This window comes from Peromyscus eremicus, chromosome 19, assembly GCF_949786415.1.
Source record: "Peromyscus eremicus chromosome 19, PerEre_H2_v1, whole genome shotgun sequence".
Lineage (NCBI taxonomy): Eukaryota > Metazoa > Chordata > Mammalia > Rodentia > Cricetidae > Peromyscus > Peromyscus eremicus.
The window spans coordinates 1,213,491-1,236,640 of record NC_081435.1 but is presented as its reverse complement, the minus strand read 5'-3'; the positions used below and the strand labels follow the sequence as shown (position 1 = coordinate 1,236,640).

Below are 23,150 nucleotides of genomic sequence, written 5' to 3'. Positions count from 1 at the left end.
CGGAAGTTCAGGGTCACCCTTAGTTACACAGTGCGTTCAAGGCAAGCTTGAGCTACATAAGACTGTCTTTAAAAAGAAAAAAAATCGATATATTCAAAGAATTTAAACCTGTGACATTTTCTGTAGTCTCATCAGCCCTTACCTTCGCTTTACATCTAGCCACCCTTGTTTCAAATGTCTGGAACTATCCTCAGACTTCTGTCACGGTGCCACAAACAAGCCTAAGAGAACCTACTTCATAAATGCTTTCCTGTGTGCATCCTGTGTAATCAGCCCGAATTGCCATACACCTGCGAGTTCACAGCATTAATCAACCACATGATTGAATCCTATTTCCGGTTCCCGACCTTTTCAAGATCCAGTTCTCATTTAAAAGCCCTTAGCTATCTGAAAGATTCACCGGGAGACTTAAAGTCGAGCATGAGGCATGAGTGTCTGCAGTTGATGGGATTTTTTGGGGTTGGGGGGTGGAGGATAGTTTCCCTCTGAGACGCAAGCTCCAGAGGGATAGCGGATTCTCTCCCAGCGCACTCTCCTTCCGCGTCAACTTTGGTATCGGAAGCAAGTGCCCGCTTCTCTGCAAACCGCTGCCTCGGGAGCTCGGCCGAGTCTACTGTTCAAGGTCACGGCGGCAGGTGGCGGCCCGGCCCGTTTCCTTCTGCAGAGCTCACGCGCTCAAACCCGGCACTCCAGGGACACCGGGGGTCCACCACCGCGGGGCGGTCCAGCGCGCGTCTGGAAGGTTCGCGGGCGGGGCGGGGCGGGACGGGCCACGCCTCCCGGGCCGCCGTTGGCGGAGGCCGCGCTCCGCCCCGCCGGCGCCGCTCCCCCGCACCGCGGGTCCGGGCGCTCGGGCAGGCCGGCCTCCGCTGCAGCTGCGCCGCGCTCGCGCTATGCAGCGCCTGGCCATGGACCTGCGGGTGCTGTCCCGGGAGCTGGCGCTCTACCTGGAGCACCAGGTCCGCGTCGGCTTCTTCGGCTCGGGCGTGGGCTTGTCGCTGATCCTGGGCTTCAGCGTCGCCTACGCCTGCTACTACCTGAGCAGCATTGCCAAGGTGAGCCGGGGGCGGGGGCGGCGGAGCGTGGCGGGCCCCGGGGCTGCTCCGAGGGCGCGGGCGACACTAGCCGCCTGCCGCGGTTCAGAGTCCTGCCACCGGGTCCTCCCGGCGGCCCGTGCCCCGGACCCGCCAGCACAGCTGCGGTACTTCGGGGAGGACACCCGGCACTCAGTTCGCGTGTCCTCCGGGATGCCACTGAGCGCATCTTGGGACTGTTATGATTGTGGCTTCTGTGCGTCAGTCTCCGGGGAGATGGAATCGGAGGGCTCGCGCGCGGCCTGCGGGTGGGGACACGATAAATCCGCTGGTTGCTGGTTTACAGCCGCCATAAACTTTGTTCTGGACCCCTCACCGATGCTGCTTCTCCCGGCAGAAACCCCAGTTAGTGACTGGAGGGGAGAGTTTCAGTCGCTTCCTCCAGGACCACTGTCCCGTGGTGACAGAAACCTATTACCCGACGGTATGGTGCTGGGAGAGCCGAGGACAGACACTGCTGAGACCCTTCATCACTGCCAAGCCCCTGGTGCAGTACAGGAAGTAAGTGAATGTCTATTTGAGACATATCTTCCAAATCACAGGTTTTAATTCCCACGTCCAGTTCTAAGTTAGTACATCTGTGGCTAGCAAAATAACAGAACGTAAAGAGAAGAAAATAGGAGGGATGCCCCGCCTGCCCACCCTCTTCCAGCTGCAGGAAACTATCCAGGTGTTGCGCCTCCCAGCCTTTTTTCTTTTTCTTTTTTTTTTCTTTTTTCCTTTTTTCATCCTAATGTAAACATACAGAATGGAAGCCCTAGCTTATTTCTGGAATATGAGAAGAACTTTGTGGTTTTTTTGGCGCGCGGGGGGGGGGTGGGTACTGTTTTCCAATTTGTCATTTCCAGTTTGTCCTTGAGGATCTAGACACTTTGATGAGATGCACTAATGTCGGGTGGTGAGGATCCTGGCAGAGGGGTTCAGATTTTATGTGTCTCCCCACACAAGGGCTCATAGTAACAAGCACATGGGTTTTTGAGGATAATGTTTTGAGCTGTTGCCGATGTGGGTAGGGACATCTCTAACCAGGAGATGTAAATGGTGTCTATTACTAATTTCCCTGAGTCATCTGGTCTTTCTGGGGCCCATAGATGTTATGGGACAAGTCATTCAAGAAACACATCTTGCAGGTACTCAGTGAGGGTCTGCTTCATTGAGTCAGAGTTGTAGCAGAGAACAAGTCCGCACCGGATTTACCCAGAATTCCCTGTCGGTATCTGTATGACCTCAATCAATAGGGGTTAAATGCTAAGTGTTTGAGAGTAATAAGGAAATGATTAAATATATGAAGAGCTCTGTGTGTGTGATACCAAGGATAAATCCAAGGCCTTGTGCTAGGCAGGGGCTCTACCACACTCCCACCCAAATATTTGAAGTTTATTCTTTTTTAAGTTCATTTTAAAAATAATTTATTGATTCTTTGATAATTTTGTGCATGTATATAATGTATTTTGACCACATTCACACATACACACCCCAATTACCCTGATTTATCCCCTTCTGAAGTTCATTATTTACCTATTACCTTTCATTGGAAATATGGTATTAATATTCATAATATTTTTGTAATGAAAGAAAGTGACTTACAGATATCTATATGTGAATGTGGGTAAGTTATTTTGTGATGACCAGGTAATGTCATATCTATAGAATGAAAACACCAATGCAACTTAAAGCACTACTTAGTAATGCCTTTGGAACGGTTGCTTTCAGTGAACTCATTAAAACGGCAGATGGAGGACAGATCTCACTGGACTGGTCTGATAACAATAACAGTTCGTGCTATGAGGATGCCAGCACCAGACCTACTATCTTGCTGTTGCCTGGCCTCACTGGAACAAGCAAGGAATCCTACATCCTTCATATGATCCGTCTCAGCGAAGAACTAGGATACAGGTACCTGTGAAAGATTATTTCCCACTTTTCACTTAATTCTTACTGACATATAAATACTTCAGGCTGAGTGAGCTTGTGGCATAAGCCTTTAATCCCAGCACTACGGAAACAGAGGCAGGTAGATCTCTGTGAGTCCAAGGCCAGCTTAATCTTTGTAGAAAGTTCCAGGCCATTAGGGTACATAGAGAGAAACCCTGCCCCCCCTTGAAAAATTTTTCCCCCAAGGTGGTGTTGAACGCCTTTAATCCCAGAACTTGGGAGGTAGAGGCAGGTGGATCTCTGAGGAGGCCAACCTCTTCTACAGAGCAAGTTCCAGGACAGTCAGGGCTACACAGAGAAACCCTGCCTCAAAAAACATACAAAGATTTTTTTTTTTCCCTTAGGTGTATGTTTCAAATACACACTCATTCACACTCCCTCATGCATAAATTGAGCAATCTCCTAAATTGTTACTTAATTCTGATTCCTCTTTGTCTCCATTTCCTAAGTGATCAGCTCGTACAACAAGCTTAGGTAAATGAGCAAATGATATGAGAACCACCTGAGAATTGATAGCGTTCTCTCCCCCACATACACCCATGCCTGAGAAGTAGTAGACCCTGCAAGAGAGAATGCTATTTGGAATAGCAGTTCCACGCTCCTGAGAGTGTACAGAGGGGCTCTCCTGTCACACTTTGAATTTGGGCCTTAGATTTGTTAATCTTATTTGCCTGACTTAGATCCAAGTGTGAAAATGTTCAGAATTAGCTTGTAAGGTCCTCCTTAGTTTTCCACAGGCAATCAGTTTTTTTTTTTTTGTCCACCTGAATTTGCAGGTGCACATGGCTAGTGGCCAGCTGATACCATAGCATTTTTAAACAACCATTATTCAACTTGGCCATCAGGTACAATTTAATTTTTCCAAGTGACTTGGCAGCTTTACATTTCAGATTCAGCTCTAGAGTCTTAAAACAGGCTGTTATAAAAGGTACTGTTTTTTGTGTGTTGGTCTTTTAGCTGATGGTAATATTGCTGTGGTACACTCTGTGACTTGTGTTTAGAGTCAACTCTTTTTTTCTAAACTGGGAATACTTATTTGTATGACACTTTGGTGTAAAGAGGGAAATGTCACAATAGAAAATTCTGTTTTAACAAGTTAACTCTGGTCTTTTACAGACAAAGCCTCTTATGGCCATAAAATAACATTCTCTCAGAAGCTCAAAGTATTTATTTTAGACTTGGGGTTTGCTAAGAAATAGCAGGAACCCATGATTATTCCATTTTAAACAATATCCACTTAGATTGAAGCTTGTTTCTGATTTACATCTAAAACTTGGTCATGCTAAAATGAAGGGGTCTATAAAGTCAGCCCCCCATTCCAGTTTTGAGACAGGATCTCATGTAGTCCAGGCTAACCTCAAAGTCACTATGTAGCCAAAATTTCGGGAAGGCTTGTACTAGGAATTATGAGGAGACACAAAGAATATGAAAACCTGTACTTTCCTGGGGACCTTGTGAAGAGAAGGCTGGGCCAGTTTATTGTCAGCAGCTTAAAGAGCTAATCAAGGATGGCCTTGAACTTCTGGTCCTCCTCCTCAACCTCAGAGGAGGTTGTCACTACTCTAGGTTCAGGAGACCTAGCCCAGGGTTCCATGCACACTAGACTTGGAGTATTTCAGCCTGAGTGTGAAGTGTCCTAACCCAGGGTTCGATGCACACTAGACTTAGTGTGTTTCAGCCTGAGTGTGACATGTCCTGGGCTGGGTCAGACTGGCCTTGGCAAGGAAGGAGGAGGAAAGAACAGGCTATTGTCAGTAAACTCTTTGTGCCCTTGGGACTTAGTCCCATTTATTTCTAGCTGCCAAGAGTCTGGTCTGGCTGAGGAAATGGCTCAGTCATACAGTGCCTGCTGAGCAAACATGAGAATCTGAGCTCGGATCCTCAGAATCCCCATGAAAGTTGAGCCCAAGAACTGGAGAGGTGGCTCAGCAGTTAGAGCACTGGCTGCCCTTGCAGAGGACCGGATTTAGTCCCTAGCACTCCCATGGCAGCTCTCTACTCTGTAGTTCCAGACTCTTCTGACCTCCATGGGCACCAGGCATGCAATATGACATACATACATATATGCAAACAAACACATACATAAAATAAAAATAAATAAATATTTAAAAAAAACTGGACAGTGTGGTATGTGCCAACGCTGGGAATAATGGAGGAAGTCAAGTCCTGAAACTCATAGGCCAGCCAGTCTACCCTGATGGATGAGCTTCAGGTCCACTTAGAGACCCTTTTCTGAAAAGCTGAAGCAGATAGTGAGTGATAGAGGAAAGACCTCTGCATCGACCTTTCTTCCACATACATGCACCCACACGTACCCACCCTTACTAACAAGTACATGCAACATGTACACACACGAACACAAAGAAATTCTGAGTTTTACAGATAGAGCCTTGAGAGAAAAAATTTCAAGTCTCGCCGGGCGGTGGTGGCGCACGCCTTTAATCCCAGCACTCGGGAGGCAGAGCCAGGCGGATCTCTGTGAGTTCGAGGCCAGCCTGGACTACCAAGTGAGTCCCAGGAAAGGCGCAAAGCTACACAGAGAAACCCTGTCTCGAAAAAAAAAAAAAAAAAAAAAAATTTTCAAGTCTCTGACCTAAGTCAGAGAGGCTGTATCGGTTCACTTCTGCTGTTTAACAAACCCTCCCAAAGGTTAGCAGTTTGAAACAGCCATTCTGCTCAGTGCAGGGGCTGGCAGTTTGGGTTAAGGTTGCTAAATTTGGTCTTAACTAGAATTGTTTGTGCATATGTGATTATCTGTCAAGATGGTTGCATGCTTGGGGACTCTGGGACCACTCAGCTCCACTGCCATGATGCCTCATCTACCCTCAGGTTCACCCTGGGCTGTACTTTTGGTAGAAGAGGGTTTACTGAATGTAAAAGCAGAAGCTGTCAGTGCCTCTGAGGCCCAAGCTGAGAGCTCCCACAGTGTTACTTCTGTGTTGTTCTGCTGACCAAACCAGGGCAGATGAGATAAGCATCCCTGAGTCCCAGCAGGCATTGCGGACGATTACAGAAAGGACGGGCAGTTTCAAGACCGCTGAAGTAAAATGTCAATCTGGAAGCTTGACAGAAAGCAAAAAGGACCTTAAACTATTGGGGGTGTGGCTGGGATCTGGCAGGTGACAGGGCTTGAGGCAGGCTTTGTAATATGGTGGGACAGAGATGGGGTTTAGGGTTCAACCTAGACTCTGATGTTGGGACTGCCATTCACAGAGCGATCCTAGCAGCTAACTGAATTGTCCCATCACAGCTCCCTCTCTTATGTCAGCGTTCAGTTGGGTTGTCTGCACACAGGGAGTCTTTAGAAAATGTTTGTCTTCTTTCTGTCATCCTCTAGTCTGATCAGAGCAGGAACTTTTTATAATTTAGAAGCAAAGGCACACCTCTTCTCCTTTCAGGAGCATGTGGCCATCACTGTAATGTCTGTGCAGAGGTAAACATCTGTGTGACACAAAGGCGTCACTAACTTGTGCAGAGGACTTGGGGTGGGGGCGTGAGGTCTGTCAGGTCAGCGGGGATCTGGTGTTTCTGGTAAGATACTGAGTCATGAGAGAGAATCTAACTCCAGTCTGTGGATGGATGAAACCAAAGGATTTGTGGTCAATGTAAACACATTTTCTACTCATTCAAAATCAGTGATTGATGGGAAGGAAAGTGGGCCAAAGTTTAGGTAAGATAATTATGAGTAAAGGTGTTCTAACTGGGTCAAAGGTACTTAGACTTGGATAGAGAATATTTGGCCTGCTTATAGTGACCATCTTCACAACACTGTGGTTGCAAAATGTCCTCTGGGAGGAGACTTCTGTTGAGCCAGAAAAATTCTTTCCAATTTTATCAGTCTGTTGAGATAAATGTTTCCTGGAGGGTACATGAAGTAAGAAAGGTCTCAAGGCCACAAGTAAGTTTATCCCATGGAAATCAGAAGACTAGGAAAAGGGTAGTTGTGGTGCTAATATTGTGTACCTTAATAAATTTGCCTGAAGATCAGAAAACAGAACAAGCCACTAGATTAAACATAGAGGTCAGGCAGTGGTGGCACACACCTTTAATCCTAGCACTCAGGAGGCAGAGATCCGTCTCTGTGAGTTCAAAACCACCCTGAACTACATGAGATTGACGCAGTCTAGGAGAGAAACAGAGCCAGGAAGTGGTGGCACACTCTTTTAATCCCTGTACTTGGGAATCACACACCTTTAATCCCAGCACTAGGAAAGTTAAGACAGGAAGTGGTATGGGTGGGCAGAGAAGGGTATATAAGGCGTGAGGAGACAGGAACTAAAGTTTTTCAGTTGAGGAATCCCAGAGGTGAGGTGGCTTGTTCCTTTGTCTCTCTGATCTTTTAATATTTACCCCAATTTCTAGCTCCAGTTTTTTTTTTTATTAAAAGACCAATTAGAATTTGCATTACAGGTAGTTCCCTCTAATAACAAAAAGCCCTTTTTCTTTGAGACAGGGTCTCACTTCATAGCCTAGGCTAGCCTAGAACTCAGTATGTAGTTGAGGCTGCCTCAGTTGCCCAAGTGCTACAAGTGCTGGCGGTGGCAGTGGCTGCTGCTGTTCCTCCTCCTCCTCCTCCTCCTCCTCCTCTTCCTCCTCTTCCTCCTCTTCCTCCTCCTCCTCCTCCTCTTCCTCCTCCTCTTCCTCCTCCTCCTTCTCCTCTTCCTCCTCCTCTTCCTCCTCCTCCTCTTCCTCCTCCTCTTCCTCCTCCTCCTCCTCTTCCTCCTCCTCTTCCTCCTCCTCCTCCTCCTCTTCCTCCTCCTCCTCCTCTTCCTCCTCCTCTTCCTCCTCCTCCTCCTCCTCTTCCTCCTCCTCCTCTTCCTCCTCCTCCTCCTCCTCCTTCTTCTCCTCCTTCTCCTCCTCCTCCTTTTTTTCTCCTCCTCCCTCCTCCTCCTCCTCCTTCATCATCTAAGTTTTTTTATTTTTATTTCATGTGCATTTGTGTTTACCTGCATGTATGTCTGTGTGAAGGTGTCAGATCCCCTGGAACTGGAGTTAACAGATGGTTTTGAGCCAAGTCAAATACTGGGTTCTCTGGAAGAGCAGCCAGTGCTCGTAACTGCTGAGCCATCTCTCTAGCTCCCATGCTGGCTTCTTTAGAAATCTCAATTCAGTAGCTGGGGAAATGGCTATGATGATGAAGCCCATTTGCCGTGAAAGCATGAAGACCTGAGTTGGAAACCTTCAGGACCATGTTTAGAAATAAACAAACATTCAGATGCCACAGGTATAACACAGATGTCTGTAATCCTATTACTCCCCCCAGGACATGCGAGTAGAGACAGGAGAGCCCCAGGAGATCATGGGCGAGCTAGCCTGGCCTACAGAGCAGAAAAAAGTGACCCAGAGACCCTGTGTCACACAAAGTAGAACTTGAAGACTGACACCAGAGGTTGTCCTTTGGCCTCCACATGCACACTGTGGCACACACACATACACACACACATACACTCATACAAACACATAAAAATCTCTATTTGTGACATACGTACCTATAGTCTGTCTGCTCAGGAGGTTGAGGCAGGAGGATCACTTGAGCCCAGGAATTTGGGGCCAATCCTGAGCAACATAATGAAACATTCATCAAGAAAATGAAGTTTTTTAAAAGCATAATAAAAGAAACCTACATGTAGTAGCATAGCCTAATAGGTAGTATGTTGTAGCTGAATAATATCCTGTTTTCTTAAATCTTTTTCCCATCTCTGAGTTGATTTCCTGAACTAAAACACAAACAAGGGGAAAACAGTGATTCTGACTGGATCTGGATCAGCTTTTACCTCGGCCTTTTCAGTCCTTTATCATTATGCTCCACCCCCAGATAATATTGAAGAGTGACCCGTCCAGAATTATGTAATAACAAGCTCGTGGAAATCTAGGACAATTGTTAAGTATTTTGGTGCTGTACAGTAGCTTATATTCCCCAGGAACCTATAGTCTAGCTGAGGAGACAGCGCATGCAGAAACAGGAAGTGTGCATTCTGCAGGCCCAGGACTGGCTGCAGGTGGCAGAAAACCCAGACTAACAATGGCCCCAACAAAATCCAAGTTGGGCTGTGGGGTATCTCAGTGTTGGAGCACTTGGCTTAGCGTATATGAGGCCCTGGGATGGATCTTCAGCCCCAGAGGGGTAAAAGTAAGGCACAGATATCTTTGTCCTGAAAGTTCAGGAGGCAGTCCCAACTTGTCTGGTCTACATCACTACCCAGAGCCCAGGCACGCTGTGTGTGTGTATGCATCACACATGTTCCCCAAGCCAGGCTTTGTTGTTATTTGAATTGTTTTGTTGTTATTGTTTTTGTTGTTGTTTTATTGGGTTTTTTTTGTGAGGCGCTGATAAACACTAACTCTATGGCATGTATATGACGTACATATGTGTAGATTCAAACGTGCTCACCCATGTGTGCACATGTGAAAGCTGGAAGCTGACATAGAGTGTTTTTCTCTGTCACTCTCCGTCTCTTCTCCTTTTCTTTTTCTTTTTCTTTTTTTTTTTACAGAGGTGGGCAGGGTCTCTCCCTGAACCTGGAGCTTACCATTTTGTGGAGACTGGCTTGCGATCAAGCCTCCAGCCCCACCTGTCTCTTTCTCTCTGTGTCACTGGGGTTACACATGTTTTCTGCTGTGCCTGGCTTTTACACGGGACTCTGAACTCAGGGCCTCAGGCTTGCACAGCAGACTTTACCCGCTGAGCCACCTCCCCAGCCCGTCATTTCAGCCGCAGTACCAAGAAAATAAGAGGAAAGTAGAAAACACTCTCATACTTTAAGGATGCACACCTAAGAGGCTGAGGGCTGAGGGCTCAATTTAGGGGTAGAGTGTTTGCCTAGCATGTGTGAGCCCTGGATTTGATCCCCCAAAACTTCCCCAAAATGGACTGTTATTATTTCATACGGTATCCTGGGGTAGCCAGTGCAGAAGCTGGGCATACACTTGATAGGTATGGCATGAAAAGGAGAGAGATGGGAAATTGAGTCAGAAGAAAGGGGCATCTTTTTTAATTTTGTTGACTTACATTAAGTCAACAAAAGTCTTACATTAAGACTTACGTTTTGAAACATGTTTCACTACTGTTTTTTCCTACTTAGAGAAAACACTGTTTTTGTTATGTGGTCTGACAGGACAATGGCCTTTTATTCACTGCAGAACCCACTTATTGGCAACAAGGAGAGGGAGTCACTTGGGAAATGGTTTAAATAGGTTAAATATTTGACTCCTTTCAAGTGTATCTTCACTTTTCTGTTTGGGGTTTTATTTAGGGCTGTGGTAAGCATAATATCACAGGTTTCAACGATGTAACATTTCCAGCATCATTAGAGGTACCTTGTACAATGTGCAGATGCCTCCAAGGGAGGAAGAATGAGGAAAACTGAACTAAGGAAAATGGAGCTGTGGAAATAAGAGTTTGTTCTGATTGCCTCCCCCATTTTATATTAGAAATTATTTTAAGTCATCAGAAACTTTTATCTTGATAATTCATTCTTTGTAAAAAATAACATTTTTTTCTTTTCCTTTTTTTTTTCTTTTTTTTTCTTTTTTTGGTTTTTTTGAAACAGGGTTTCTGTGTGTCGTTTTGGTGCCTGTCCTGGAACTCTCTCTGTAGCCCAGGCTGGCCTCGAACTCACAGAGATCTGCCTGCCTCTGCCTCCCGAGTGCTGGAATTAAAGGCATGCGCCACCACCACCACCACCACCCCAGCAAAAAATAACATTTTTTAGGTGTGAAAAAATAAGGTAATTATAACTTATTGTTCTTGAGACTAGCTAGGTTAAGGATATTAGAAAACACTGATGAAAAGTTTAGATTCTGTAATGATAATAGACTAGAAAAATAATTATGATGGATACTGACAAGTGATCCCATTGTGAGATCATCCACTGTCAAATACACATCAGAGATTAAGATGTGTCCTAGTGGCCAAGTACTTGCCTAGTATGCCCAAGGCTTTGCTTCCATCTCCAACACATACCCACACAGAAGCGAAAACAGAAGTAACCTTAATCCTTTCAGGGTCAGAGCTTTATTATAAGAGTTGGCATGCCCATCAGATACACTCTGTGCTCAGAACTCCCATCTTCTTTGGAAAGAGAGACTTGAATGTTAGCTTAGATAACAAAGACGGAACAGTGAGCTTGGTTGGGGGATCTTTGAGTGGACTCTGTGGAGTTCAACTTCCGGCTGGGTTACAAACTACGTATGCTTACAGGAACATCTTATTCTGATCTACCTGCTCGTCCATTCTCTCCTTTGCAGAGGGATGCCTTTCACCTCCTAGAATTAGGAGACTCACATGTAGTCTATGTAAAGAACATTGGTCCCTCACCAAGAACAAACATTTAGAAAGTATTGTTCTTGAAGTCTTTGGGAATGAATGAGGGCCATTGTCTGGCTTCTGGAAGAGCCTAGTCATTCTAGAAGGGACAGATAGAAATAAGGTGCACTGGGCAACCTATTGCCCCAAGAAACCTTTTCAAGCAAGCCTAGAGTAGCATGCCTGGCAGGCAGTGAGTGAGCCAAATGAAAGGACATGCCTTGCTGAGACAGGGCGGCTGCTGGCTGCCTTATCAACCTACAATCCACACTTCTTGCCGTGTCTTGAGATGCTGCTGTTACCTATGAGCACTCAGCTAATTTGACTACATATTTAGTTGACAAAATATATGTAAAAAGAATAGAGACCTGGACTGGAATGCAAGTGAGTCAGGTAAAACATGAGAACATTAGAAAGCTGCTGAATAAATTTCAAGTCAGAGGCGATTAGACTGAAAAGGGAATTCCAATAAAACAGTATGAGATGGCCTTTGAACGAGCAGTCTTTTTGTTTGTATGTTTCTTAGGGGAGGGTGTTTGGTTGTTTGTTTGCTTTTTGAGACAGGGTTTCTCTGTGTAGCCCTGGCTGTCTTGGAACTTGCTCTGCAGACCAGGCTGGCCTGGAACTCACAGAGATCCCCCTGCCTCTGCCTTCCACATGCCAAAACTGATGAAAGAGCAGTCTTGGTGCCAGCTGTGTTTGAGGTTGTCTCTTTCCTCACGTGTGGGAAGTGTTTGACACTTTCATCCATGCAGCCACTGGTATAAAAAAATATTGTGTCTAAAAATTAAACTGTATTCTCAAAATAGTAACTGGCTGTTCTGGTTTTTAAAGATAACCAGAATTGCTACTTTGGCTTGTGGCAATTAAATGTAGCCTTTGAGGGGAGGGGACAGAGAAGTGGTGAGTTGAATAAGAGTTCCAAAATACAGTTAGAGAAAAATAAGTCCTGCTGTTCTGGAGCTCCGGTGTGGGATGGGTACATGTAGTTTACAGCAGTAGCTTCTATGTCTTTTAAATAACTAGATGAGACCCCTGGAAAGGCTCCAACACAAAGAAATAGTGAAAGTCAGGAACTTAATTACCTTGAATTGATGATTCACATTGGATACATGTATTGAATTATCATGCAGTATCATCTGCTGATTTGTACAGTCATGTCAATTGGAAATGAAAATTTCAAGTTAGCTTTGTTGATTGATTTCCAGTAATAGATTCCCTACTATGTGCTATACATAATCTTATTTCATATACAACTAAGTCCAAGACATGTTTTGTTTGAACCAGGGTCTCAATTATGTAGCCCATGGTGTCTTAAGAACCATCATATAGCCCAGGATGGCCTTGAATTCACCAAGCTACATTAATGACTTGGTAATAGTTTAACCCAAAGTATATGGCTAGTATGTAACAAGATCAAATTGAACTTCACAGCTTTGCTACAGATAATTGTATGGTTTCTATTAGGCTGTTTGGAATGTTAATAGTTCTTGATGAACCCTAACAACTTCATTTTTTGATACAGGGTGTTATGTAGCCCAGGCTGACCTTGAATTCTCTTTGTAGCTGTTATCGGCCTTGGATTCCTGATGCCCCTCACTTTCACCTTCCACATTCTGGCATTATCAGTATGCACCACCAAATGAAACTCCTTTGATAACTTTTTATACCCTTGGATGTCTAGGTGCTCAGTTTATGACAAGTAACTCTTCAAATGCCATAAATATTGTTTACCAAGACAATGTAGGGCTGGAGAGATGGTTCGGGAGTGAGTTCAGAGTGTTCACTACTCTTCCAGAGGACTCCAATTCAGTTCTGAGCACCCATGTCAGGCAGCTTCCAGTGTAGGTGGCAAAAGAAGTTATAACAAGAAATGCAGGTGTTTTTTATTTATTTATTTTTTTTTTTTATGCCGAATGCCGTTTATTGAAGGAGGGAGGAGGTCTTAAATACAGGTTTACAGCACAATGGGAGAACTCCGGAGGGCAGAAGTTCGCTACCGATGTTTTACAATCTTACATCTAAGCTGTTAATGCCCATTATGCAGGATACATAGACAAAGAACTTCCTTTAAGCATTCAGGGGGGTGGAACCCATCAGGGAATTAGCATAGGGAGGATATCAAGGTCAAGGTCAGCAAGCAAGGCAACAGTTACCCAAAATGGGGGCCAGGGCCCTACAGGTCCTCCTTTTACTAAAAAATGAGCTTCTGACTTAGGTTGCGTGGGACATCAGCAGGTCACCTTACCCGTCATGGAGACGCCTGCCCAGGCCACACAGGTGCTCTGTCTTAGGTTGGTGAGCGCCCCCCCCAGGCATTACCCGTCTCTAAATACTCATTATCATATAGGCTCAATTGTGTGTGAGCTGTAGAGTTAACTGCTGCCAAAGATCCCAAAGTGGCGCTGGGCTTGCAATCTGTGTGTTTGACACAGAAAAGACCAACAGAAGTCCTAACCCACCCATAGCCAGTAGGCTAAAGGCACCTGAGCCATTCCCTTCCTTAATGAGCTTTACTGCAAATTGGAGTCCTTGTAAGATAGTATCCCAAAAGCAAATGGAACTTGAGTTTATAAATTTATAATTTTCAAAGCCAATCAAAATGTATATAGTTATTGAATTAAATTTATCATGCCCAATAGAATGAAAGATTAACTAACTGTGGTAGCTACTTTTTTTTTGTTTGTTTTTTTTGAGACAGGGTTTCTCCGTGTAGCTTTGCGCCTTTCCTGGATCTCGCTCTGTAGACCAGGCTGGCCTCGAACTCACAGAGATCCGCCTGGCTCTGCCTCCCGAGTGCTGGGATTAAAGGCGTGTGCCACCACCACCCGCTGTGGTAGCTACTTTTGCTGCCAGTGTCTCCACTGTGCTAGCTGTAGTAACCAATTATGAAATGGTAATCCCAGAAACAGTAGCAGCGGTGGCCGCCACTGCTATAATAGCAACAATGGCAGCAGCAATGTCAAATTCTCTTCTGGAGCATGTGGGCATCCACTGGCATGGATACAACTCCAGGAACACGAACCACCAAGGCCCATTTTTCTTGATCCCAGCATGACTTAAGCTGGCAGCTTGAAATGCAGGTGTTTAAGCAGAAATGAATCCAGGGTAACTGTAATCTCAGGCATCTGGAGCAGGTTACTCCTGCCTGGCTCTTTATTTCACTTACAGTCAGGGAGCCCTTTCCTCCATCTTTGCGTTAACTCCTCAAACCTCTTCTGTGCCTCCTTTTGTTTGTGCTTGGAAGCCTTGTCTTCATCATCCATCTCCTTGGCCTGCTTCTTGAACATCTCAGGGGCTTATCTTTGTAGTCTGACAGAGTACCTGTTGTCCCTTCACTGAGCCTAAGTCAGACACCTGATAGATCATTTTTAAATTCATGTTACAGAGTATATAATTAACTGATGTTATTATGACGACTCTAGGTTTCTTTTGCTTATTGTTTGCATGATACTTTTGCATTGTTTAACTTTCAAAGTGTCTCTATTTTTAAACTTAATAGCACATATAGTAGACTGTAATTTCAGCACTTGGGAGGTAGAAGCAGGAGACTTAGAAGTTCAGGATTGTCCTCAGCTACACAATGATTTCAGTTTACAAGAGATTGTCTCAGAAACTGTATACTCAAGCCAGGCATGGTGGTGCACATCTTTAATCCCAGCATTTTGGAGGCAGAGGCAGGCTGGTCTATGTGAGTTCAAGGACAGCCTGGTCTATACAAAGAGTTCCAGGACAGCCAGCACTACATAGAGAAGCCCTGACTCAAAAAACAAAGCAAGCAAAAGCCCACGAACTATATATATATGGACCTTGTTTTATCTAGCCTAACAGTTTCTACTTTTTAATTGGAATTTTTAGTCCTTTTGTATTTAATGCAATTAATGTTATGGTAGATTTAAGGTATAACATTTATAATTCAGTTTCTGTCTTTTAAATTCCTATTACTTACCCCTTTCTCTAATCTATAAATGTACATATTTTATCAAATTTGAAAAGCTTTGGGATATTAGTTCTTCCATTTTTCTTCATTCTTCCTGTCTTTTCTTTCTGGAGTCTCAATTACATTTGTAGCAGGTATGTGGATACTGTTTGTTTTTTTTGTTTGTAGACAAGATCTCACTGTGTAGCCTTAGCTGGCCTGGAAATTGCTATGTTGGCCAGGATAACCTGGCCTGAACTCACAGATATGCTAGCAGCCTCTGCCTCCTGAGTGCTAGGTCATGTACCAACACACCTGCCTCTTTTTATATTAAACTAACGACTGAGGTTCTGTTTGTTATGATACTAGAGAAATGAACTTGGCCTTGTGCTTGCCAAGTACTCACTTATCTATATCCTCAGCCTCTTGGAATTTCCATTTTTAAAAGATTTATTTATCTTTATTTTGTATGTCTATGCACTGTGTGTGTGCCTGATGCCTGAGGAGGCCAGAAGATGGCTTCAGATATCCCAGAACTATAGTTACAGACAGCTGTTGGGTGCTAGGAACTGAACCCAGGTCCTCTGAAAGAGCAGCCAGTGCTGTTAACTGCTGAGCCTCATGAACTTCTGTTTCTGTAGGTGCTGTTCCTCTGCTAGGGTTTTCTTTTTTAATTTTTCACACACACACACACACACACACACACACACACACACACACACACCCAACCCAAGTGTTCTAAGTTAGTTTTGATTCTACCATGTGACCCAGAGACAGTTGTCTTATTTCTTGAATGTGGGTTATGTTTTCCCTTTTTTTATGGTTTATTAATTTTTGAGTTGTGTTATGAATGATCCATTTTAAAAATTCTGGGTGTAAGCCAGGCAGCAGTGGTGCACGCCTTTAATCTCAGCACTCAGGAGACAGAGTTAGGTGGATCTCTGTGAGTTTGAGGCCAGCCTAGTCTACAGAGTGAGATCTGGGACTGCATGGAGAAACCCTGTCTCAAAAAACAACAAAAAAAAAAAATTTCTGGGTGCTGAGCTGTGCAGTGGTGGCACATACCTTTGATCCCAGCACTTGCGAGGCAGAGGCAGGCAGATCTCTGAGTTTGAGGCCAGCCTGGTCTACAAAGAGTGAGTTCCAGGACAGCCAGGGCTACACAGATAAACCCTGTCTAAGAAAAAATAAATAAATAAAAAGGCTGGATTCTGTTACATTTTCCTGAATAATACTGATTTTTCTTTATTCTGTCAGCAGATAGCTTGGCCAAACTCAGACTTCAACTCTGAGTCATCTGTGATGAACAGCCACTACCATCTGTGTAACTGACATTCTTAAGGTTGCTGCTTAGAACCTGACGGGCAGGGGTGGGACCAGGGGAGTAATGTGGAGATTGGGGCCCAGTGCTCATCTAGAATTTAGAGTTCTTCTCTGTCTTCTCTATTTCCAACTAGAATAGTCTCAGGCTTTATACTCTTTAAGATCATAAGATGGGGCCGGGCGGTGGTGGCGCACGCCTTTAATCCCAGCACTCGGGAGGCAGAGCCAGGCGGATCTCTGTGAGTTCGAGGCCAGCCTGGGCTACCAAGTGAGTCCCAGGAAAGGCGCAAAGCTACACAGAGAAACCCTGTCTCGAAAAACCAAAAAAAAAAAAAAAAAAAAAAAAAAGATCATAAGATGAAGTACTTCTACTGGATTTTTGTCTGCACTGAAAATACCAGCTACTGCCACACCTCACAAAACTGAACAGGGACCCCCCCGCCCCAGTGTGTTTCATTCTGTCTGCTTGGCTTTCAGTTCCTGCCCACTTTGCTGCTGTTCTCTACCTGCTTCTTACACTGTGAGAGTTTATAGTTACTGTCTGTGGAAGGGTTGGCCTGAGGAGCTCTGCCCTGACAGTCCTTGCCATCTTCTCTAACCTGGCACTAGAGCTCTGCACCTAGGGCTGGAGAGATGGCTCAGCAGTTAAGAATGCCTGCTGCTGTTGCAGAAGACCTGAGTTCAGTTCCCTGTACCTGCATCAATAGCTCACAATGGCTTATAATTACAGCTCCAAGGGGTCTGATGCCCTCTTTCTGGCCTTCTGAGGCACCAGCATACACATAAAGACACACACTGTGCACATTGATTATCCTTTAGGTCACTGTCTTAGTTACTATTCATTTGCTATGAGGACACACAAATGACCAAGCAGTTTATAAAGAAAGCATTTCATTGGTGGCCTCCTTACAGTTTCAGAGGGTTAGTTCATGATAATCATGGTGGGAAGCATGGCAGCAAGCAGGCAGGCATGGTGCTGCAGCAGTAGCTGAGAACTCTCATCTGATCCACAAGCAGGAGGCAGAGGGAGCTAGACTGGGTCTGGTGTGAAGCCCATCCCCACTAACACACCTCCAACAAGGCCACACCTCCTGATCCTTCCCAAACAGTTCTAGCAACTGGGAACCAGGCATTTAAAACATAGGCACTTATGAGGCCATTCTCAGTGAAACCACCACAGTAGCCATGTTTCAGCTGAGACAGCATCTTCCTTCCCTAGCCTTACGACAGCTTATATGCCCTTACGTTGTATGGTTGTTACACTCACCATGTCAGTTCTGCCCGTGCTGAACTCTCGAGCTTTCCACTCACTGGACGTCGAACCCTCTTGTCATGTCATACTGCTCTTGTTGTCAGATGAAAGTATGGCTCGTTGCTCTGCATTCTCACTGAAGGTGTTCCTTAGAGGACGTTGGTGTGTTGCTGTTTTTTTGCGTGTTGCTGTTTTGTTGGTGTGTTATTGTTTTGTTGGTGTGTTGCTGTTTTGTTTGTGTGTTGCTATTTTTGTGTGTTGCTGTTTTGTTTGTGTGTTGCTATTTTTTGTGTGTTTTGGTGATATTTTAATTGTGCTGAAATGTGATTTTATTTGTATGTTAATAAATAAAGTTTGCCTGGAGATCAGAGGTCATTAGCAAGCCAGGAATAGAAGTCAGGTGGTGGGAGCCCACTCTCTTAATCCGATCACATGGCAGGCAGAGTCTCTGTGTGGTCAAGGACACAGCCAAGCATGGTGACCCTTGAGTCTTTAATCCCAGTACCAACCATAGAGACCAGGAGGTCTGTATAGACAGGTAGTGACGAGGAAGTCATGTGGCTGGGCTTAGAGCCAATGAGAAGGCAGAACAGGAAAGCAATAAAACACAAGACAGACAGGAAGAAGGTCTCTCAAGGGAAGGACGGCAGCAAGTGCTAAGATAAGATGTCTTGGCTCTTCGCTAATGTTTGGATCTCTTGGGCTTTAACTCTGTATTTGGTGCTGTGTTTCTTATTTAATAAGACTGTTTAGAATTTCGTCTACATTTGGCGCCCAACATGGCAAGAATTCATTAAAAACCATTGGTGGTTACAGGCCCCAGCTCGGCCAGGGGTTACAGGCCCCAGGCCCAGCCGGAGCTATGATGGGTTTGGTCCATCTGCACATGGTCAGAGCTGCACTTGACCGTGACTGTTGGTGTGTTGCTGTTTTGTTTCTCACTTAGCTCTTACAGGCTTTGATTTGCTTTTAGTTCATGAAGGTTTTGAATGAATGGGTCATTCTAATATTAGTAGTCCTGTAAAGTATGTAAAACATGCTCTGTCAAGGTGGTAAACAGTCACAGTGCCTGTTACCTGGAATGCAGCTCATTCCTGAAGGTTCCTCTCACCCTGCCGCTTTCTGGTTGCTGCTTCTACTTTTATGTTTATCATTGTATTTTATCATTTGTTTTGTGGGGAAAGGTGCAAATGGACCATCAAGTGTGCACGGAGGTCAGAGAACAAGCTCTGGGAACTGGTCCTCTCCTTCCGAAACGTGGGTCCCAGGGATGCAGTCCAGGGGATCAGGGTTGGCAGCACACACTGAAGCCTCTGTCCCTCTTTCTCAGCTGTGTCTCTGCAGTCATCAATACCATGGCAAAAGTGTCTTCCTTGTCCTTTACATTCAGTGGGATCAGGGACTCACATGGTTTCAATTCCAGCAGAGGCAGGTGGATTTCTGAGTTCCAGGCCAGTCTGGTCTACAGAGGGAGTTCCAGGACAGCCAGAGCTACACAGAGAAATTCTGTCTCACAAAACAACCAACCAACCTGCTGGGTGGTAATAGAGCTAGAAAATATCTAAGACTGTCTGATAAAATCTGTTTATCTTACAAATTTCAGTTTTCTGTTCTCATCTCCTTTCCTGGGAACCTGATTGACAGTCTGCTCCCAAGTGTGTCTGGTGTGTGTAGTAGAAACGCCCACTTGTGTTCTGTACCTTGAGCAGATCTAGACTCTCCGGTCCACTATTACTCATGATAACAGTGCTTTACAAGCAAGGGGCAGTTTTGCACTGAGGAACATGTGGCAACATCTAGAGACTTTTTTTTTCAAACAGTGCTAGGACAGAACCAGGCTCTCACATGTGACAGTTAAGTTCCTACCACTGAACTACTTCCCCACTTCTGAGAACATTATTGATTGTTGTGCCTGGGGCATTTTCACTGGCTTGTTGTTGGTTGTTTTTGCTTTTTACTCTTAGCTTTTTTGGGGTCCTAGATCCTAAAAAAACATCACACATGGGTCTTTACTCTTACTTATAAATGCCTGGCCTTAGCTTGTTTTCTAGCCAATTTTCCTTAACTTTAAGTTATCCTGTCTGCCTTTTGCCTATGGGCTTTTACCTTCCTCTTACTTCTGTATATCTTACTTTCACTCTTACTCCATGGCTTGCTGTGTGGCTAGATGGCTGACCCCTAACATCCTCCTCTCCTTGTTCTTTCTCTCTTCTTCTTATTGCTCCTCTCAGATTTTTCCTATTTATTCTCTCTGCCTGCCAGCCCTGCCTATCATTTCCCTTGCCTTGCTTTTGGATGTTCAGCTATTTATTAGACCATCATGTATTTTAGACAGGCACAGTAACACAGCTTCACAGAGTTGAACAAATGTAACACATCTTTGCATTGTTCCACAGTATAAACAAATGTAACACATCTTAAAATAATATTCCACAACAGTGGCTTCTAGTTGGCACAGACCAGAGATATTACTGAACATTCTACAATCTATGTGGCAGCCCTACAACAAAGAGTCATTTAACCAAAACACCTATAGTGTTGAAGATTGAAAAACCTTGGGTTATACTTAGCTCCCTGCCTTTTGTTTAACCTTCATTAGAGAAACTAATCTGCTTCCCTGGTGCATTACTATAATGAAATACTTGAGGCTGGATATTTATAGAGAAAAGAGGTTTATTTTGATTTGCTTTCCGGAAGTCCAAGATCAAGGTATTGCATATGGTAATAACCTTCCTTCTGGCTGGGTACCAAAATGGCCCAGGGTATTACATGGTGAGAGATATGGAGCACTCACGTGTGTGTCCTATCTTTCACTCTTCTTGAATAGTAGGAATACACCTGGATGACTCTATCTAATCCCAGTCATCTCCCAAAGGCCCCACCTATGAAGATCATAGATTAAGTTTCTAATCCCTTAACACCTCACAATTAAATTCCCACACAGGAACCCTTAGGGGGCATATGCAAGCCATGTGCAACTGTGGTTAATGTATTCTCTTGTTGCTGAAAGTTCTTCATACCAGATTTCTTTTTAAGATTCGTTTTTTTAAATTATGTGTCTGCATACATGTGTGCAGGTACCCATGGAGGCCAGAGAGCATCATGTCCACTGAAGCTGGGTTGTAGGTGGTTGTGAACTGCCTGATGTGGGTTCTGGGAACTAAACTCAAGTCCTCTGCTCAGGCACTGTGAGCTCTTGACCGCTGAGGTTAACTACTGGGTTAGTTATATTTCCATTGCTGTAATGAAACACCTTGACCAAGGCAACTTAGAGAAGAAAGTGTTTGATTGAGCTTGGAGTCCATAGTGGTGGGGTAAAGGCATGGCAGCGGGAACAGCTGAGAGCTCACGTCTCAAACCACAGCAGGAGGCAGAGTGCACACTGGGAATTGCTGCAGAATATTTGTTTACACTGTAACGATGGGTCTCTGCCTAAGGTACCTCTGCTTGGTTTAATAAAGAGCTGAAAGGCCAATAACTAGGCAGAAGAGAATAGGCGGGACTTCTGGGCAGAGAGAGAAACTGGGAGGAAGATTCTAGGTGCATGATTTTGTGAGTAGACTCAGAACAATGTGCCATACTAAGAAGTAACCAAGCTACATGGCAGAACATAGATTTTTTTAAAAATGTGTTAATTAAGTTATAAGATCTAATTGAGAAAAAGCATAAGCTAGTACCAAGCTTTTATAATTAATAATAGTCTCTGGGTAATTGTTTGTGGGCTGGCAGTCCAAGGATAGTCTGACAAAGAAAGCTCGCTATAGGGAATGGCGTGAGTCTTCTGAAACCTCAGTCTTACCCACAGTGACACATCTCTTCTGACAAGGTCACACCTCCTGATCCTTCCCAGAGAGTTCCACCAACTAGGGACCAAGTATTCAAACATAATGAGCCTGTGGAGGTCATTCTCACTCAGACCACCACCCCATCTCTCCGCCCTCTTCATACCATGTGTGTTCATTTGTTATGTCTTCTCTTTGCTTCTGTTTTGAGAAGAAAAAAATTAAATAGTTAAAATATGCAGGAGGAACATTTAGCAGTCCCATTTTTTTATGTGCACAACATTTAAAGTCATTTGGGCAAATGGAAAAAAATTGTTTGGAGAGTGCTAATTAACGGGCTTGTCACCACCTCTCACCAGCTGGTGGAGAGAGGACAGCTTGGCTGGGCAGTTTCTTTATTCCTCCTTACCCTCTGCCCATGTCCAGACTAGCAAGGGACAGCTGTGACAGAGATGGAGAGGTCAAATCAGTTTCCCCTCTAACAGGAGACCCAGACTGTGATCCACTTTCTGTGGTTGCCCAGTCTGCAGCTTGGAGGACAGTCCCAGGTGGATAAGTTGCTTTTGCATGCATTTGCAAACCATCTTTTCCTCTCCCCTCTCTAGCTTTGTGGCCTTCTCACACCGCAGTCATATGACATCTTACTCCAGAAGCCATTTGACTCTGTCCTTAATGTTTGCTCCCTAAAGCAGTTCTTACCTAACTAGGAGCTTCAGGCTCAAGGTCACACACGTGGCTTAGGTGCTTATGCAAGTGAATCTTAGTGGCCAACTTACATTTTATTTATATCTAGTCTGTCTTCCCATTCTTTTTGGGTGGGGTGGGGGGAGGGAGCTAAGATAGAAGAAAGCCAGGTATAGTAGAATGTGCCTGTCAGTCCAGCTAGTTGGGAAGCTTAGGCAGAGGGTGACTTCAACCTGAGTTTAGGACCAGCCTGGGAAAGGTAGGAGATCCTATCTCTTTTTTTTTTATTATTTTTTTAAAGATTAATTTATTTATTATGCATACCGTGTTCTGCCTGCATGTATGCCTGCACTACAGGCCAGAAGATGGCGCCAAATCTCATTACAGGTGGTTGTGACCCACCTTGTGGTTGCTGGGAATTGAACTCAGGACCTCTGGAACAGCAGCCAGTGCTCTTCACCTCTTAGCCATCTCTCCAGTTCAGAGATTCCCATCTCTTAAAACAAAAAGACAACAATTAGTGGAGAAAGCCTCATTGTGTAGCCTAGCTTGGCCTGGAACTCTCTCTGTAGACCAGGCTGGCCTCAACCTCCCAAGTGCTGGGATTAATGGCTTGTGCCACCACACCTAGCTGTGATGTAATATTACTGTTTTTCTCAAGTTAGATTTTTGTGCTGGTGGATGCACGTGCACATGTGGGTGCATGTACACATTTGTGCACATGCATACAGAGGTGCTAGTGGATACATGTGTGTACACATTTGTGCACATGCATATAGAGGCTCAGTTACTATTCATCTTATTCTTTGAGACAGTTTCCCACTTGCCTGAGACTCACAGGCCAGCAAGCCCAGAG

At 44.7% G+C, this 23,150-nt stretch overlaps 1 protein-coding gene across 2 annotated transcripts in view; it reads left to right on the top strand.

Annotated features, from left to right (window-relative positions):
• The first annotated feature begins 843 nt into the window (after positions 1 to 843).
• The window catches only part of Abhd3 (abhydrolase domain containing 3, phospholipase), a 48,263-nt gene continuing 25,956 nt past the window's right edge, over positions 844 to 23,150 (top strand). Inside the window, exons 1-3 of one of the 2 annotated variants that reach the window (XM_059246280.1) lie at positions 844 to 1,055; positions 1,432 to 1,595; positions 2,808 to 2,990. In XM_059246280.1, coding sequence (XP_059102263.1) covers positions 894 to 1,055; positions 1,432 to 1,595; positions 2,808 to 2,990 — 509 coding nt within the window. In that variant the 5' untranslated portion in view covers positions 844 to 893. The remainder of the gene's footprint in view (positions 1,056 to 1,431; positions 1,596 to 2,807; positions 2,991 to 23,150) is intronic. The other variant, XM_059246279.1, reaches the window with a different exon arrangement.